The sequence below is a fragment of the Hippoglossus stenolepis genome, chromosome 17, assembly GCF_022539355.2.
Source record: "Hippoglossus stenolepis isolate QCI-W04-F060 chromosome 17, HSTE1.2, whole genome shotgun sequence".
Taxonomy (NCBI): domain Eukaryota; kingdom Metazoa; phylum Chordata; class Actinopteri; order Pleuronectiformes; family Pleuronectidae; genus Hippoglossus; species Hippoglossus stenolepis.
The window spans coordinates 11,984,326-12,004,303 of NC_061499.1; the positions used below are offsets into that span (position 1 = coordinate 11,984,326).

Genomic DNA, 19,978 nt, shown 5'->3' on the forward strand with positions numbered 1-19,978 from the left:
ACACTTCACAAGAGTTACTGAAAAACACTGAGGGGGTCAATTTTAGAACGGTTTTGAAAACTCTTCTCTTCTCCTCTCAAATCTAATATCATTCTCTTTACCGTTTTATATTATTACCACTACAACTAATAATAATAATAATAATAATAATAATATAAATCAGTGTGACTTACTTTCCTTAATTCTGGCTGAATTAACATTTATTCACTTTTACAAATTTAAATGTGTTTACGATGTTATGGAATGGAAAATAAAACAACACCATTTCATTGACAAATGGACAAACCACTTGGTGGATGAAGAGCACGTCATGTGACTGAAAGCTCCCGACAAGTGACCATAAGGTGATTTTTTTATTTCTGTCAACTGATGTTTCCAAGGTTAAGAGTGACCTTTAATACTTAGCGTTCATTATCGTTTATGTAGAGTAGTTTATGGTAAGCCGCCATTAATGTTAATCTTTTGGTAAATATGTAAGCGTAATATTTTGTGTCAATGCTTTGTTGATGTTAAAATTAAAAGATAAAATATTTGCTGAATATTAATAGTGGTGGTGCGGAACGGAACCTTTGGCTTGTGCCTCTGTGCTGCGGAACTGTTTTGCTCATGTACCGGAAGCATCCAGGGTGACATTTAGAACAGGACGAAAACGAAGGCATGGCTGTGCTGAGGTTGTGAGAGCCGGTGTCCTCTCGCCTATTGCTTCGCTGTGATTCTGATGTCAACGTGTGAGGACTGCAGAGCGTGATGGCGGCGTGGAGCTGCCGGTTTCTTCTCCAGCGGGGAACTCGTCTCGTTTCTCTCCGAACAGCGGCTGAAAGGTGGCTAATGCTAACAGGCTAGTAGCGTCTATGTAGCTGGAGTGAGCTCGAGCATGTAGCTCACACAGACCAGGCTGCTGGGATCAACTAGCTGCTGCGTCTTTCAGTTTAATTCAGTGTCGTCTTTGTTTGTTTTTTTTATCTGAGCATCTTATTTAACTATTGTTGACATTGAAATTGTAACGTCATATGTGTAGCTACAGCTAGTTTACTATTCTCTGCTTGACCTCTTAGTAGCTCATAGAGATCACAAGTAATATCTTTCATATTTTCTACGTGTGTTTCATTGTTTGTCAATGTTATAGCAACATAAGGATGTTAAATGTTTTACATTAAATACTCAATGTTAAAGGTGCATGCTTTTATTGAGGATGACAGCTGATGAACACTCTGCAACTGAGTCATGTGTTGATAATGTATTAATATCCGTCTACAAGCAGATCTGGGCAGATGAACATGACTAAAGTCCACCAGGGTTCATTCTGCTCTTTAATTGGTCACGAAAGCAGGACATCTCTACCTGCTTCCTACTCGTCAGTCCCTGTGCTGACTCCAGGAGACTGAGATGTAATGCTGTCAATATAGTAGCCATAAATTAAGATGAATTAAAATAATGTTTAGCCTGAATATTTAAGAATTGCAATAAATTGCTGAAAGGAAAATATGAATATTAAGTAAAAACAGTTTAATTGTAATTTAACTCTCTATCGAATTGATCAGTCTTTTAAATCATTGTGCAACATTACCCAGCCCGCCACACAAATGTGAGTCTATGCTGCTTTAGTCTTACCGTAAATATAATCTGTTTAACATAATCAGAGGAATTAAGCATCATCACCTTGGACTGTTTCTGAGATTTACTGTCTAGGTGATAAATCGGATTAAAACTTTAGTTGACAAGGAGAAATAATCGTTAGTCACAGCCCTAAAATAAGTTTAATACAAACATTTAATTATGCAGTGTGGTGCTCTCAAATTGATTGGACTCAGTCGTGTGTGCGTGTCTGGATATAAGAGATCGTATTGCTTGCAAATTACCTGATAACTTGATTTGTCTTTTCTGTCGCAGTCCTCTCCAGACTGTGTCTTGTATCAGGACAGTAAAGACCACAACGTGGTTTGAGGAACACCTCACAGAGGACAACCAGGAGTACATGAGGAAGAGTGTTGCAGAGGAATACAAAAGACAGACGGCTGAAAAGCTGAACCCACTCAAAGACGAGCCCTGGCAGCAGCACCAATGGACAGAGGGTCAGTGTAACACTCACTGACAGCTGTGTATATTGCGTCTTGCTGTTGACGGGCACTAAAGCTGTCTTTTCATCTGCTCCTCTTCCCAGGGAGTCGAAGAGTTGGGTTGGTGGCCGCGAAGTTGGGGATGGCCCCTATCTGGACGAAAACAGGAGAAAGACATGTAGTCACGATGCTACAGGTGACACACAGACACGCGCACCTGTCGTGTTTTCTTTTGAGCCGTAGCTTTTGCATCAAAATAGCTGCAGGTATTCCTCTGGAAAAAAACGTGTTATGTTTGTCCTCCATAGTGAAATAACCAACAGTGCAGTAAAAGCAGTGAAATTAATTGGATTGCTCTGTAGAGTGTGAAGGAAGAATAACAAACATGGAGCACGTTTGAACCCGCAGGCTTTGCTCGCATCGTACATTTGAAATACCACAGTGTTCCTCAACAAGCCACTGCTCTCGTGCAACAAGGTGTTAACAGGAGATATTTGAAGCCAAGTTTATTCGGATCACGTTTTCATCTCATTTACTAGTCTGTCAGCAAAGTAAATTAAAAGCGAACCGTGGCTGTGTGCGTTCACTCTACTCTTTATTGATCATGACATAATCTAGTCTGTAGCATAACAAACTCCTGTTTCAATTTCGGAAAAATGTCAGTCAGACATTTTCAGTTTAAATTATTAATGTCAAACTCAAGGCCTCACAGAGTCTCATCAACTTCTGCTGATTCACTTTTGAGGCATATAGTCCCTTTTTTCTTTGAAGCCGAGACAGCAACTGTCTGTCTGAAAGTTAGAATATTTAAATTACTTTTCAGGATTTACGGAACACTTTGGTTGTATCTGAAGCGAAACTGAAGGTTTGTCATAATTCAGCGAATAAGTACAAGCCAGGGTAGATTGTTGTTGGTGTGTCACAGGGGATTTATTGTTGTTCTCCTGAGTTACCCTGTGGACTGATATTAAAATGTTTTACATGAGGAACTTAATTATATTTACTTATTGCTCTACTCTATTATAACTTCTCAAGAGGTGAAACCTTAAATGCAATACTGTTCATCTTTCTGATCGTTAAATCCAGAAATCCTTTTTGTTTCAGGTGATGGACTGTCATGTTTTGAATTTTTTGTCCAAAGAAGAATATGACGGACACACGGCCGCTCTCATTGTAGGAGGGAAAAACGCATCACCGTTCCATGTAAGAAAATGACGTTAAAATGATTTGAAAAGTTTTTATCTCGGCTTTGAACTCGGATGTGTTGACATTATCTGACTTAAGCTCCGAGCTACTACCTGCTTTTATTTGGGACAGTTTTTTAGGCTTAGCAGACTTTAAATCACCTATAATATATGTTTTATAATACAGCTTATCAAAAGACTGTGTGAAAAATGTGTCAGCCATATTTATCAATGAACCAGATCATTATCATTTAAATTGGCAGCTCTGTTTGGCTTTACAGAACTCCCAGCTCATTGTTCAATTGTCCTTCCCTGTTCACTTTATGATTCACTGCCACTGCTCTCATAGAAAAAACTCTGAAATCCCACTGCACACAACCTTTTCACCACCATACTGCAGACATACAAAATGAGCCACTAGAAAACTCCACTTTATTGGATGCAGCACCAGTAGATTTAATTGTTTCTACATTCATCTATATTTAATTTGTTCAAATAAAGTTTTATCTTTCTATTAAATGTTTCACTTGAAACCTGAAAGTTATGAAAACTACATAGAAATTAAAACATTACCTCACTCGGTTGTTTCGAACTTTCATAAAGCCTCTTTCTTTGATTGCAAAAGTTTAGAAGTGTTGAATTCGCACTGAATCGTAACATTTGAGAATTCATCATACCACACTCTGTGCTCAGAATATTAACAGGGCAGCCACAACTCGTCAGCTGGTGCCAAACACTTGATCACTTCAAAATGTCTTATGCATGAAGGATGCGTGCTGTGCATAGATGATTGATGATTTCCACAAAATGCTGCCTAGTCATTCTGTACACACCTCACACATCTCAGCTCATCTCAGTTCTGGCTACAGTTCCTTTATTGAGGGAAAAAAATCAAATGTGCAAATGTTACTGAATTTCTGTCATTTCCCTGCAGAAATGAGCTCATGTCAGGCCTCTCAGTGCAAAGACCTTTTTATTAATACAGATCCATAATTCAGGAAATTATACTCGCCCACTCAGCACCAGTAACTATGTTTCATCTTAGGTGTCATATTAAATGGGATACAATAGATTTCATAGCTGCTATTTCCCATATTGACTTCATTCAAAAACTATCTGTCACGATAATAATAAACCCCCGAAGGTCTCATTCTGGCTTCAGATGCTTATCAGAAGTGACACACTGAAAAGTGAGGTGACCGTGAGCATTTCGAATCCTCGGATCACTCTGAACCTCCTCCAAAAAATGAAGACTGTGTTTAAAGAGGTGTTTTTTAACAAAATCGCCTCTTTAGTATGTATGAGGAGATATGTTCCTCTTCAGATTTCACATTCGTCTTTCTGAGATGGAAAAAGAACAAGGATTGAATCAAAGTGTAATTTATTCATTGAGTCATGATAGATGCTTGACGGATCGGAGTCAAGGTTTCCCTTTTCGATGGTGAAGTTGTTTTGAATCTCTCACTCAGCTGTATTAACCCTCAGTCAGAGGCAGAGATGGTCAGAGTGAGGAGCTTTGGCAGACTGATATTCAGTCAGCAGAAGGGAAGAAGGAGACTTTCGAGGGACTTTGGGCCTGAGATGAGAGCGAGCCGCGTTAAAGCAAATGTCAGAGACGCTCACTGCCAAGCGTGCGCGCGTACGTCTGTGAGCGTGTGTTCCACTCGCTCATAGCCTGTCACTGTGTCGTATGGTTGATTTTCAAAGGTCAAAGTCCAGCTGCTGCTCAGTGCTTCTACTTCTTATATCACTTTCCCTCCTTTGAGATTTATTTGTTTCCATCATTTTGTCTGACAGAGAACTGAAGCAGAAATGGAGATGTTCAGGAAAGCAGGAGTGCCCCCAAAACAGAAAGTGGTCACCTTTAAAGTCACAGACAACGCCCTCATCAAGCCAGGTATACACGTCACACTTTAGAATCTACGCCAAATAGGTTACGTTTTTGTCCGTGTTTGTTTTTTTGTTACGCAAAAACTACTGAACAGATTTACATGAAACTTTGTGGAGGGGTTGAAGACTGATGTCTATTATTGTGTGCAATTTGTGTAGATCCTAATAATAATCTGGATCTATTTAATTTGAATGTGGTTTCATAATGGGATTATTAGTATTATTATTGTTATTATTATTATCTGGCTTTTGCGGAGGTATGCGCTCTATTGAGTGCCCCTCTAATTGTCCCTATTTTATTTTCATACACATTTTGCTATAAACTCTTGTGTTGTGTGTTCAGGCACTCCTCTGTATGCAGCACATTTCCGTCCAGGCCAGTACGTGGACGTCACGGCCAAATCGTAAGTTCTGCTCTGCCAGCGATCCCTCCTCTGTCGTTGGCTTCTTTTCCTACTGCGTGCCCAAGAAAGATCTGTTTTTATAACATTATCCTCTGAGGCCACTAGTCAACATATTTGAATGCCACCTGCAAATTCGATTTTTCTTGTGTTTGTGTGTAGCATTGGTAAAGGTTTTCAAGGTGTGATGAAGCGATGGGGCTTCAAGGGTCAGCCAGCCACCCACGGCCAAACCAAAACTCACCGTAGACCTGGAGCTTCTGGACCTGGAGGGGTAAGACACACATGCACACACACGTACTTACTGTGTAAGAAGCTCATCCACGAACTAGACATGAACAGATTGCTTCCCATAATGCAGTAATGTGTGTGTGTGTGTGTGTGTGTGTGTGTTCGTTCTTTATCTAGGATCCAGCCAAAGTTTTCAAAGGGAAGAAGATGCCCGGCCGAATGGGGAACATCTTCATCACAGCTTATGGACTGAAGGTACAAACACCCACAAGGACACATGCAGAGTTGTGGCTTAGAACTTTTGTGCCCTTGACACATAATTCATGTCAATATCATCTCATCCTCCTCCCCTCCATCCCTCTCTCTTCAGATATGGAGGGTCAATACCAAGTACAATGTGCTGTATGTTAACGGCTCCGTCCCCGGCCACAGAAACTGCTTACTGAAGGTAAAAAAAAAAAAAAAACACACACACACACACACAAACTGAAGCGGCAGACATACTGAAGTCGAAAGTCAACCTCAGCGTGCTCAGTTTCTTGACAGACCAGTGACCTTGCACCTGTTAAACACCGTCACACCTGCAAGACGGTGTGATCCATCTTCAATGACACTGTGCTGGATCAGCAATGTGTGTGTTTCTCTGTGTGGCAATGAAAACACGCACTTTAATGATGTTAGTAACATCCACAGCATCCATCTCCACACTCAGCATGTTGTGCTCATCTCGTGTGTGTGTGCGCAGATACACACAACCTATTATTTGTTTTGCCGACAAGCGATAATGAATACAAATGTGCGTTGCATTTCACCCGGCTCAGCTGTCTTGCACACACACACACACACACTTTACTCCCCTAAAGAGGTCACATGCAGGTTTATAATGTTTGTTTATTACAGTTGGTTTTTATTATTCTGTACAGCAGTAATGTCCCTTCTGCTGATGAGGAAAAGCTATGTGTTATTTATTCAATTTATGACAGAGGCTGCAACTAATAACAATTTATATTATGGATTAATGTGTTGATTGTTTTTGTGGTAAATCAATTAATTATTTAGCCCGGTAACAGGAACAGGAGCGTCTGCATGACCAGGGAGGAGGGAGGATGGCAAGCAGAGAATTAATTTGATTAATGTGGTAACACTAAACAAACACTAAACTTTTTCTTCCAATAAAATGGCTTGTTTTAGTGGCTCAGTGTTGTTAATCATTGCCTCTGCCAATATTTTAGGGCTTCCTGTGTAGAATGCGGACTCTGTCTTCTGTTCGCCGTAAAACAGTTTACAGTCCGACAAGTTTCTTTTATCACACGTCAAACATTTCTTCAAACAAAACACAAACAGCGATTCTTTTTCGAGGTGTTTTAGGTCCAGGCGACAATTAAAAAGGCGATGCGCCATTACAGTTTGGTCCATGTGTGTTCCCTCTTTTGCTCTCCACATGGACTGTTTCCCCGCTGGCAGCGAAAACCTGCTCAAACATGATCGCTCACACTAGAAACGGAAACCAGAAGACTTCCGCCTCCAAAATCGTGTCCCCCGCCTACAGATTCTACATATTCACACTCAGAATCTGTTAATAAAGGTTATGTGAAAAGCTGTTTGTCAGCTCGGCACAGCTTGCCAGTCGTGGAATGGGTGTGAATGTCAGATTGTCAGTTTTGGAAAGTTGCAGAAATTGTTGGACACAGCGCTGCATGAATTATCTTCTTCCTCCTAAAAGGGGACATGACAAAGTTTGAGAACTTTTCATTTTGGTCCCAAAAAAACTGTAGGAAATTGGGGCAAATACCCGTGACACATTTTCCAGCCTCGAAGGTGACATTTCCCAAAGAGAGAAAACGCAGGAAGACAATAAACCCTCACACTTAAGCACCTGTGAAATGCATTTTTACTGACACTGACTATTAAAGTGATTACATTTGCTTTACTCTTTCAGCTCTAATTAAGACAATTGTGTGCTCATTGCTCTTACTCTAAGTGTGTGTGTGTTTGTGTGTTTTCAGATCAGAGACACGATACTGCCAAACAGGAGCTCCACTCTGCTCAACCCTCCTTTCCCCACCTACTTCACCGAAGAGGCCGAACTTGAAGAAGACCTGTACGATGAGAACTTGTTCATTCACACAGACCCGTCATTAGCACTGACCTGACCGACACAACACAACACACATTTCACATCCACACCTTCACTTGTAAACTGTATCTGAATCCTGTAGTAAAAAGCAATTCCTTTGGATGTCGTGATCCCGCTCTTATTTGTGTGTGTTTTTCATATAACAGTACCAGGCCTTTCTGTTTGATCCAAACAGTTATTATGGTCCCTTTCTCCGAAACCATGGTAACTGTAGGACTGATGATGTCACTTGAGGATCCCCAAGCAGAGAGAGAAAAAGAAATAGGAAGGGTGAAAAAAAAGCAATGAAACAAAACAAGAGAGAAGCAGATATGGTGGAGACATTGTGCAATATCTGTGCAGGACTTGGGATGGGAAGAGGAGGAGGAGGAGGATGGGGGATAAGCTGGATACAATGAATTGCAGAGTGAAAAGAGTGAGGGGAATGCAGACAGGAGGGGAAAGGGTATATGTAGGTAGGGGTGGGGGAATGAATGGGATTGACAGCACGGAAGCGAAATACAAAAGGGAGTGTGAAGCAGGAGGGAAAGGTAGTGATGAGCCGGTGAAGGTGAGGAGGGCAGAGAGGGAGAGGCTGACAAAGGTTGACATTTGTGCATAAGAGGATAAATGAGGATATTAATGTTGCAGCAGGAACCGCTGGGCGCTTAAGTCTGTGTGTGTGTGTGTGTGCGTTTGGGGATTGGCAGTATTTAAATGAGAGAACCTCAAGCTGTTGCGGTGGGGCTGACAAATCCCCCCCCCTCCCACACCGCGCATGTGGACCACTCCCAATAAATAAATAGTGACCTCCAAAGTGTTTCCACTCTTCATCCTCTTCATCCTGCCTGTTATCCAGTCCCTCTCTTCTCTGTGTCTGCTTTGAAACTGACAGCAGCAGAAACAGGGCTCTTGTTTGAAACACTGAGGCATCACAGGAAACCCTTCAACAACACACACACAACGCATCAGTGCCTTTTCCCTAATTGAAACAACCGGTTTACTCGGGGAAAGGGCAACATACACTCGTTGGCTGTCATTTGGATGGAGAGATGTAAGGTGGTGATGATGCAGTTTGTGGCAAACCACGTCCCGCTCCACCCAACATGCCACAGCTCGTATCTTTAGGTCCACGAGGCAGCAGCAGCAGGTTCTTTTGAAATGGTAATGATATCGTTTCAAAGTGCTGCTCTGTGGAGCCTGCACACCATCAGGCTCTTGTGGGGGTGGACGGGAGGAGAAGCAGGGAGGGGATGTCGGGTGAGGAAGGGAGCCTTTGCCTGTTAAAGCAGCAGAGCAGAAAAAGGAAAGACGGTGAGCCTCAGCCTTGTTTCTGTTCTCCTCTGACTTTCATAAGACTCGCACTCCAGCTGAGGACCGGGTGTGCTGGACCGTAAACTCACTGTGTGCATGTACTGTGTGCTCACATGGGAGAGCAACCCAGGAGGTAAGCCCGTTTTCACCATGGTAATCCAGCTAAATGGAATGGATTGAAGTAAAGCATGCATGCATGTTTTAATACGGTTTTTAAACAACAGCATGGCCTGGTTTACCACATCAAAGGGCTTTCTATAACTAATCCCAGGGTCATAAGGTCAAATGTCATCCTCAAAGTGGCACTAGAGGAAATGTCAGGGGATCCTTACAAACAGGCTTTGTGGAGACACACTCCCTGAATATTGCTTTGAAATGAATTCTAATCAGCTGGGGCTGCAACTGTAAACTGTAAATAAAGATGGACGACGCAACTCTGCTTCCTCCCACTTTCCACAAACGAAGCTAAAATATCCAAGGTATGAACGCCGCCATCTTGCGCACTCGGACCCGGTGACAGTGCAGTAGCGTTCAGGTAAAAAGACGTGGTAGCGAGGTCCCACCAATACACGGGCTCAACCAATCGTGAGTCTCAGCTGTCAATCATTATGTTTCATCCTGTCTTTAGAGCATCAAATAACTAATTAAAAACAAACTTAGTGTAGAAATGAACACTTGGACAAACATCGGTGTGATAAGAACTTCCTAAAATGATAGAAACCTTTTTTGAGAAAATACTTTATTTTGTAGCTTCCATGTCCCATCTGTTAACGTGGAGATGGGATTTATGATCTATACTGTATCTAGCCACCAGATGAAGATTGAGAAACTTTAGCTTCACTTTTCTACGGTCTATGGTTGCAACTAACAATTATTCTGATTGGTGATTAATCTAATTATTTTTCTAATTAACTAATCAATCAAAAGTTGTCCACAGACCAAGCTGACATATTTTGTCTCCAATGTCTTTCTGACCAAAAGATGCAGATGAGTTGTGGAGCAGAGGACATGGCCAACATGAAGTTAACGCTCAGTGGAAAACAAACAAGTTTGCAAATCTTGATATTTAAGTGCTGTCGCAAAACCCCACCCACCCGTTATTCTTAATTTTCAAACTATGTTAGTATCTATGCATTTATATTTGAATCTAAATGTTTTGCGGGAAATTACTGGTGTGTGTGTGTGTGTGTGTGTGTGAGTGAAGGTCGGCCTGCGATTGTGACGCCGATATGACATGATGGATCTATTGCTCTACTTCTGCTGGCTCAACACATGAGAGATCGGATATCCATTAGTAAAGAGGACGCACACAAACACACACATACACATGCCCAGCCTCGATTACTTTGCACATACACACACACACACACACACATGCTTTTATAGCCTCCTAAGCAAGCTACGTCCAAGTCGGGTCAGCACTTATGTTGCCACTTCCTTGCACAAAAAGTGTTGGATTAACCTGCGCATGAACAAACGCACACACATTAAGAACGTGTGTGTGTGTGTGTGTGGTGCTGTGTGCCTAGCAATATGAATTATTGAGTGTGTTATTTGAGGGACAGCTGGCTGTTGAACACATTAACTCCCTCAGTCAAACAGCCAGTTAGGAGTCAGGAGTGAGTCACTAATCGGGGGAGAAGAGGGAAATGAGATAATGAGAAATCAATTTCGCACATTAGCTGTTTGTTATGAGGCTTAACACAATCACAGTCTGCACTCGTAGGTGTCCGAGTGACATTTGAGGTCTATTACCGCACATTTTTCTGACAGTAAAAAAACTGGATCAGTGACTCAAATTCTTAAACTACGTACATGCATTTATTCAAGCGTTCACAGCTTTATGGAGAGGAAGTCATTATTCAATATTGATGTCAGTGTTTATTGAGTTTACCGTGATTTAGTTGAATAACAGGCCTTTTATAAAGGCTAAGTGTGCAAAGAAGAACCCTGCTAGTTATCTCACCACTGCACCACTGTCACCACACATCCCCCTAAGCCTCTCTGCCGGTGGTCCCGCTGTGCAGAGCCCCTCCCAAATGTGCTCACCTGCGTCGCATGAGAGAAAGAGTGTGTGAGTGTGTGTGTGTGTGTGTGATGCCTCCCACCCATGTTGGTAAATTTGGGTTCCTTCCTTCCAGCACCACTGGGTGAGGGCAGGGTGTAGCCTTTAGGTCCCCACCTTCCTCTCCACAGGTGGTCTCATCCTGCCTTCAGCTATGTTGTGTATGTGTGTGGGAGTGTGTGGGTGTGTGAGTGTGTGTGAGTGTGTGTGTCCAGGTATTGCTCATGTTGTGGGGACTTAAATCCGATGACAGTCACATTAAGGAGACTTGTCTTCTTTATGGAGACAAAAGCAAGTCCCCATAGCGTAAATCATTGAATTTTAAGGTAAAATTCACACACACACACTTTGTATGTGTGTGTGTGTGTGTGTGTGTGTGTGTGTGTGTGTATGTATGTGCATATTAACCCATACGAAGTAGTCTCATTTCCTTCCAATTTTTCTTTCAGTCTTACTCCTCAATGACATCCTTCTGTGGATCTGAGTCGCCATAGAAACAAGGACCAATTGAGGAACAGAGAAGTTGTAGGGAAAAAGAAGAAAGGAAACACACACGCACACACACACACACAAAGGGGTTCACCGCACCATTACATGCTCTCAATGTCTGCAATGGTCCTTTAACTTTCACGGTGCAGGCCTGCACTTTAAAAGCTCGCATTATTTTGTGGGGCTTAAATGAGCCGTGTTGTGACTGTGAGGTAAATGTCAGTGGTTTTCAGCCGGAAACCTTCGCCACAAGAATGTGACCACGGGACGTCGAGTAAATCAATATGGAAACCAAGGGAGAGGGACTGAAGGAGGGAAGTAAAGAGAGAGTGGGGCGGGGGGCGATGGAGGGAAATGAAGGGGGAAGTGGAGACTGAGTTAACTTAGCCTTCCTGTGTGACCTTTGACACTTGGAGAGCAATCTGTAACGTTATCTGTGTGAGGGTGTGTGCACGTGCATTAATGGACATGTTTAGTGAAATTGTTCTATTTTCGTCACTGTCAATAAATCCCATCAAAGGACAATCGATACTCTCTGACTTCCCTCCCTGTCTGAGGCTGAGACTAATATCCTCAAGGATTAATCAGAAATATATTCAAATTTAGCAAAGGTCAAATAATGTGGAATTAGTTATGGATTAATAACTCGTGCAGGGACCGTTCTTAACCTGCCTGTTTTTAATGGGCTGTTTGTTTGGCCTGTGTTAACGGAGCTACTTCATTATTGTTATTCCTGAGTCCTCATCAAACAGTTCTACAACGTACTGTCACTTTTTTATTGTTTATGTGCTGGATGTTGTGTGCAGAGCTTTTTTATAAACAGTCAAAAGCGCAGAGTGAAGTTAGAAAACGTTGTGTTCATCCTACCTGGTTTATCTGCAGTGAAGATTTTATCGCCAATGTTTTTTATAAAAATGAAACCGAATTTGCTTTATTACTGTTCACGTGTATGGTTTATATGTGAGTTTGAATGATTTACTGTACTGCTGTTGTTGCCAACCACTGCTGGGCTTTTTCTAAGAACATATATGAAATGTTAACTAGGTACACAGACTGAGGCCACCTCGTCCCCGATGACTGCTACAGAGCACTGGTTGCTGTTTGTTCAATTTCTATTAAAATTGAATGTATCACATGTCCAAAATCGCACATAACTATGCATTGCACTTTCTCAAGGAATTTATAAAACATGTGTGACAAGTGTGACATTGATGAAATGAACAGTTTGTTAGATATGCGCCACACACACAGACTCAGTAAGCAGATTGTGGTTGTACAGTATTTTTATTTGTTGGCATTTCGAGACATATGCTGCAGCCGCAGGGGTGAACTGAAAATGAAACTCAAGCAAATCCTGATAAATCAAACCTAAACTGTCTGCGTGGTGAGAAACCTTTAAGTTTAACAGGGATAATACATCTTCTGGTGTGCAATGAGCCTTTTATGCACACATCACCCACACATGCACACAAAATGAAGACATTTCTCAGTCCTGAATATGAAAGTCATTCAGCGAGCAGCGCACACAAAAGCATCCGCACAAAGAGAGAGGGAGAAAGAGAGGGAGGGTCTCCTCATAAAGTGGAGAGTGAAATACATTTAAAATCATATAAAAAGCAATAAGAGAAGCACATAAGCATCTACACTCTATTGTCCCAACTTAAAGATGTATCTATTGATGGTGAATAATATAAGACTGCAGATTAATATAACAACTTTCACATTATGCTGGCAGATGAAATCACCTTTTCTTTGCTGGTGAAATCAAACACGTGTTGGATCAAAGCTTTGTCAAAAATAAAAAAAAATCAAATTGAGTTTTGTGTGGGGGGAAAAAAACCCACATTATTCACTTCATTGCGTGGGTATTCCACAAATCCTAAAAGCCTTGATCTTCATCTGTGAGGGGGCATCTCTGGGGACCTGTGTGTGTGTGTGTGTGTGTGTGTGTGTGTGTGTGTGTGTGTGTGTGTGTGTGTGTGTGTGTGTGTGTGTGTGTGTGTGTGTGTGTGTGTGTGTGGGTGTGGCTGTGTTTGTGTGTGTGGGCACATTACAGACAGAGGGAGGGGCAGAGAGGAAGCTTGATAGAGGGAATTGCATCTGTTTTGGGTCAGCAAAAATACTTCAAAAATTTAAGAGGCAGTGATGGAGTTGCCAGTCAAGTAGTTTAAACACATGCACAACACAAACACACACATACACACATGCACGTCTCTCTATAGTTGGGAGGACACTCATTGACATAATGCATTCTCTAGCCCCTCAACCTAAACTTAACCTTCACAACTAAATACCTAACCCTAACCTAAACCTAACCCTAAAACCAAGTCTTAACCCTCAAAAAGCCAATTTCATTTGTGAGGACCAACCAAAATGTCCTCAAGATGAGGGTATTGAACCAAAATGGCCCTCATAACTATACATAGACATGCGCGCACACACACATACACCATCATGTCTCCATGACTTCATAGGAGATTACATTAATTTACTCTGACCTCAACCATAGCTACTACTTGCCCTTATCCCACCTTTTATCTAACCTTAACCTTAAAACACACCTTCACCTTAAAATGTAATGTTTTACTCTATGGAGACTCTTTGTCCCCATAAGAAGACAAATCCACATAATCTGTAAATCGACCACACACACCACCCACCCACCCACACACACACACACACACACACACACACACACACACACACACACACACACACACACACACACACACACACACACACACACACACACACACACACACACACACACACACACACACACACACACACACACATACACTCACACTCATTGGCATAATGCATCACAACTAAATGCCTTACCCTTACCCTTATCGTTTTCCTAATCTAAACCCTTATCTTAAAATCAAGTCTTACACCTCAAACAGCCTTTTGAAAGTGTCTTGGAAAGTGAGGATGGTCCAAAATGTTCTCACAAATGTGTTGGCTCAAAATGGTGCACACAGATACACAGATACACAGCACATTTTTTTCACTATCCCCTTGGGAGACACTCATCGCCCACTCATTGCCTTTTAACCAAAACTTAACCATCATAACTAAATGCCTTATACCCAGCTGTAAAATCCTCAAACTGCAGCCTTCACCCAAGACGACCAAAGTTTTTGTCCCAGTGCTGTAAGCAGACATATCATTAACTCATCAGATCACATAGTCTCAAACACACGTACACTATCCCAGTGCTCATCTCCTCCCCTGCATATCTTTAAATACGCCTGAGATCACTGCAGATCATCCAGATACCTACAAGATAATATTATCAGTGATCACAGCATCGTGTTGAATCAGCTCCCTCGGTGCACACTGGGTGAATTCTAATGAAGATGCAGATCAGCGGTTTCAAAAGTGCCTGCTGGTCTTATCTGTTTTTACAGTAGCAGTGCATGAAGCTGCCGCTGCTGTGGAGCAACGCTGCCCCTCAGTGGCTCAAACAGGGGCTGCACACACACACACACACACACACACACACACACACACACACACACACACACACACACACACACACACACACACACACACACACACACACACACACACACACATACACACACACACACACACACACACACACACACACACACACACACACACACACAGAAGTGAGGCAGGCTGAAGAGGAGGTTGTGCAAGGTGATGTCTCAGGGGAATCAAGTAGAAGAAGTTGTGTTATTGCCTTTGTTTCTGCTCACAAACTGCGGATTAAGTTTCTGTGAGCAAAACAAAAGACTGGACTGAAGAGAGGAACAACAGATCTCTGTACGAACAAAACCCTGCGGGTTGGATAATGGGTTGTAATAGTTTTACAGCCAGACATCAAGGTATTAAATGTGTTTCGCAAATGTCTTTTTAACTCACTCTTTATTTTCAGATATTTCATGTCTTGTCTGTGAGACGGAGCACGAGGGGTTATTATTCTGAAGCTGTTTATGTTCAGGGAGACTTTAATGCGTCTAAATCTGATTTAGATCTACGACAACTGACGTCTCTATAGGACAAAACCTGCTTTAAAAAAAACTCTGCTTGCTCCTGCACTTCCTCCCACTATCCAGAACTGAAGCCAAAACGTCCCACATATGAATGCAGCCATCTTGTTCATTTGGAGTCTGCGCCGTACCGAGGTCCCGTCCATGCATTTGCTCAACCAATCACAAGTCAGTCTCAGTTGTAAATAATGATGTTTCACCCTCCTTTTATAGCATCACATGACTAATTAAAACCAAACTTACCAGAAAAAAACAAACACTTGTGATAAGAACTACCCTAAAATGACAGAAACCATCTTTGAGAAAACGTGTTTGACGTGTTCTTGGCCACTGTCCTATTTGCTCAACATGTAGGAGGCGGGGTTTATGGCCTACACTGCAGCCAGCCACCAGGTGGCGATCGAGACGCTTTTGGCTTCACCTTCGGGAGCAGTCATGTCGTCCATCTTGATATAGAGTCTGTGTTCCTACTTCATATTGACTGATACCAGAGCAGAGAAAACAGTATCATATTGTCAATTTTACCTTTAAGATTTATGTTAAAGATAAAATATATATAAATAAACTGTTGACTCACAGTTTTATGTTCTTTTATGTACCAATAGAGGAACTCATTCATGCTCTAGTGGGACCGATAACCATATTTACAGTTCTGAGTACAACCTTTTTCTTATTTGTAGTCATTCAGTTTCAGAGTCACTCCAAAATAAAACTTTAATCACACTACAACTTTCCACGCCCTTGAGGGACAAAATGCCGGGACGCTAAAAAAAAAACACAGCTTAAAAAGGAGCTGACAAGTGAGGACACACTGAGGACACACACAGCGAGCAGCGTGCAGGTGGAGCGGGACAGGAGAGCTCTTCAGAGGCGCTGAGTGTCAGATGCTGCACTTGAAAACCTGTCAGTTAATCTCTCCACGTCAACACGGCCGCTCTCTGATGAATGAGACTAGCGGGGAAGGATACGTTTTCACCTTCACCCCTTCCATCTGGAGCGAGGATGCAGAGAAGCCGTGAACCGCCGCAGTGGAGGTCACCTTGTGGGAAGTTCATATAGAATTTATCATTTGAATTTGCTCAGAGAAAACAGTGGTGTTGGCTGAGAGGGATCATGTCAACACTGTCGAGGAGGAGCAGCCTCACACGTCCTGAACAGTAAAGAGGATGGAAGCTGTGCCTTCGTATTATAAATAATAAAGTAACAATATGAGAAGAAGGAGCTGGAGAAACTCGCAGCATATAAATGCACTCAAAGAGAATAGCAGCTCCTCTCCACTCTCTACCTGAATTAGAACAACACTTTAGTCAATATCTTTCGCTAAGTGTGTTTCATCTGCCACATATTAAAGAACGACTCAAGTTAAACTGCTTGTTGTTTTGTTTTTTCTAGAATCTAGAATTTTTCTTATCTTTCTGGTTTTATGACAGAACCTAATTGTGATGTGAAAACTGCTTTTCTGCTGAACACACCAGAAAATTATGTAATATTATGATGTACACTACCGTTCAAAAGTTTGGGGTCACTTAGAAATGTCCTTGTTTTTCAAAGAAAAGCACTGTTTTTTTCAATGAAGATAACATTAAATTAATCAGAAATACACTCTATACATTGTTAATGTGGTAAATGACTATTCTAGGTGGAAACGTCTTGTTTTTAATGAAATATCTACATAGGTGTATAGAGGCCCTTTTCCAGCAACTATCACTCCAGTGTTCTAATGGTACATTGTGTTTGCTAATCGCCTTAGAAGACTAATGGATGATTAGAAAACCCTTGAAAACCCTTGTGCAATTATGTTAGCACAGCTGAAAACTGTTTTGCTGGTGAGAGAAGCTATAAAACTGGCCTTCCTTTGAGCTAGTTGAGTATCTGGAGCATCACATTTGTGGGTTCGATTATACTCTCAAAATGGCCAGAAAAAGAGAACTTTCATGTGAAACTCGCCAGTCTATTCTTGTTCTTAGAAATGAAGGCTATTCCATGCGAGAAATTGCGAAGAAACAAAAATTTCCTACAACGGTGTGTACTACTCCCTTCAGAGAACAGCACAAACGGGCTCTAACCAGAGTAGAAAGAGAAGTGGGAGGCCCCGTGCACAACTCAGCAAGAAGACAAGTATATTAGAGTCTCTAGTTTGAGAAATAGACGCCTCACAGGTCCTCAACTGGCAGCTTCTTTAAATGGTACCCGCCAAACGCCAGTGTCAACGTCTACAGTGAAGAGGCGACTTCGGGATGCTGGCCTTCTAGGCAGAGTGGCAAAGAAAAGCCATATCTGAGACTGGCCAATAAAAAGAAAAGATTGATATGGGCAAAGAACACAGACATTGGACAGAGGAAGATTGGAAAAAGTGTTATGGACAGACGAATCAAAGTTTGAGGTGTTTGGATCACACAGAAGAACATTTGTGAGACGAGAACAGGTGAAAAGATGCTGGAAGAGTGCCTGACGCCATCTGTCAAGCATGGTGGAGGTAATGTGATGGTCTGGGGCTGCTTTGGTGCTGGTAAAGTGGGAGATTTGTACAAGGTAAAGGGATTTTAAATAAGGAAGGCTATCACTCCATTTTGCAACGCCATGCCATACCCTGTGGACAGCGCTTGATTGGAGCCAATTTCCTCCTACAACAGGACAATGACCCAAAGCACACCTCCAAATTATGCAAGAACTATTTAGAGAAGAAGCAGGCAGCTGGTATGCTGTCTGTAATGGAGTGGCCAGCGTAGTCACCAGATCTCAACCCCATTGAGCTGTTGTGGGAGCAGCTTGACCGTATGGTACGCACGAAGTGCCCATCAAGCCAATCCAACTTGTGGGAGGTGCTTCAGGAAGCGTGGGGTGAAATTTCTACAGATTACCTCAACAAATTAACAGCTAGAATGCCAAAGGTCTGCAATGCTGTAATTGCTGCAAATGGAGCATTCTTTGACGAAAGCAAAGTTTGAAGAACAAAATTAATATTTCAAATAAAAATCATTATTTCTAACCTTGTCAATGTCTTGACTATATTTTCTATTCATTTTGCAACTCATTTGATAAATAAAAGTGTGAGTTTTCATGGAAAACACGAAATTGTCTGGGTGACCCCAAACTTTTGAACGGTAGTGTATGAATTTACATAAACGTTACAAGATAAAAACAACATTTTTAACCAGTGTTCTCATGTTGTGTCTTATTTTCCTAATCCTTAATCTTTAAATAATTTAAATGTAACATAAACTCATCCATCCATCCATCTATCTGTGGGGTCAATTGGGGGGGGGGGGCAGGAGTCAATCATTTTTATAATGTTATTCTCAGTTATATTTTGTCTGTGTTGCTGTTTAATGCCTTTATAAATTCTTGCAAATAATGAATTAAAAGAGCAATAATATCTGAGACAACTACAGCTGACTAACAGCCACACTGTGAAAACAACAAATAAATATATTGAACAAATAATATTTAAAGCATTTGCTTCAACTATAACTTTATGAAGTTTCATTACACGGAGGCCAGGATGGGCCAGGCAAGTTAAAAAACGGGGTCTACACAGCAACACTGCAGGGGTTTTCACCAAGACTGGGGTCTACCAATAATTTCTGCAGGGGTTCGTGTCCACATGTTCAACCTCCTCTCATCTGCTTCGAGGGAAACTCAACATCCTGAAGGTGAGTGTTGGGATCGGTATAGAAATCCTGGCTCTCCGGTCATTTTACTTAATAACTGTTAATGACGAGGGACAAATTGAATGTCTACATGTGGAATATTCTGGTTCTTTGTATTTAGTTTGAAAACGTAACATTTTTGGAATCATAAAAGATAAATGATCAGAACTTATTATTTATAAAAGTTCAAATATCTGGGGCAGGAAGTTGCAAATAAGAAATTTAGACTTTTCCTTGCCTTTTCAGTTTTGCAGTCTAGTCACTTGGAACAACCCACATGAGCTGCAATGCTAATTTATCTTTCCAAACAGACCTACAAAAGAAACACACGTCTTGTGCTGCAGCTCAACCAACTCTACTCTATAGCAGGTCAGCAACACCATATACAAAAAAAGACTTACCTGATAGTGTCATTACTGCAGATGCTAGTGTGGATGAGCTTTGAAGAGGAAGACCGTCCGTTTTCCACCTTTTAAGTTTGAACCTGGAGAAGACTTGGATGGGGTCGAACCGCCCTCGTCATGTTGCAAGCATAACATCTCTCTCTCTCTCTCTCTCT

The 19,978-nt window shown here is 41.7% G+C and overlaps 1 protein-coding gene across 1 annotated transcript; it reads left to right on the top strand.

Annotated features, from left to right (window-relative positions):
- The first annotated feature begins 592 nt into the window (after positions 1–592).
- mrpl3 (mitochondrial ribosomal protein L3) lies at positions 593–8,002 on the top strand. The gene is made up of 10 exons (XM_035183527.2): positions 593–821; positions 1,891–2,072; positions 2,162–2,253; positions 3,162–3,260; positions 5,039–5,138; positions 5,475–5,535; positions 5,695–5,806; positions 5,941–6,018; positions 6,134–6,211; positions 7,770–8,002. The coding sequence occupies exons 1-10, from the start codon at positions 748–750 to the stop codon at positions 7,914–7,916; spliced, it is 1,023 nt and encodes a 340-aa protein (XP_035039418.1). The 5' UTR covers positions 593–747; the 3' UTR covers positions 7,917–8,002.
- The last annotated feature ends 11,976 nt before the right edge of the window (positions 8,003–19,978 follow it).

What these genes read in the sequence shown, in the direction of transcription:
- mrpl3 (XM_035183527.2), top strand. Translation starts at nt 748, where the DNA reads ATGGCGGCGTGGAGCTGCCGGTTTCTTCTCCAGCGGGGAACTCGTCTC. An exon ending in CTCCGAACAGCGGCTGAAAG is followed by an intron (nt 822 to 1,890) that starts GTGGCTAATGCT and finishes TTTCTGTCGCAG; the next exon opens with TCCTCTCCAGACTGTGTCTT. An exon ending in GTGGACGTCACGGCCAAATC is followed by an intron (nt 5,536 to 5,694) that starts GTAAGTTCTGCT and finishes GTTTGTGTGTAG; the next exon opens with CATTGGTAAAGGTTTTCAAG.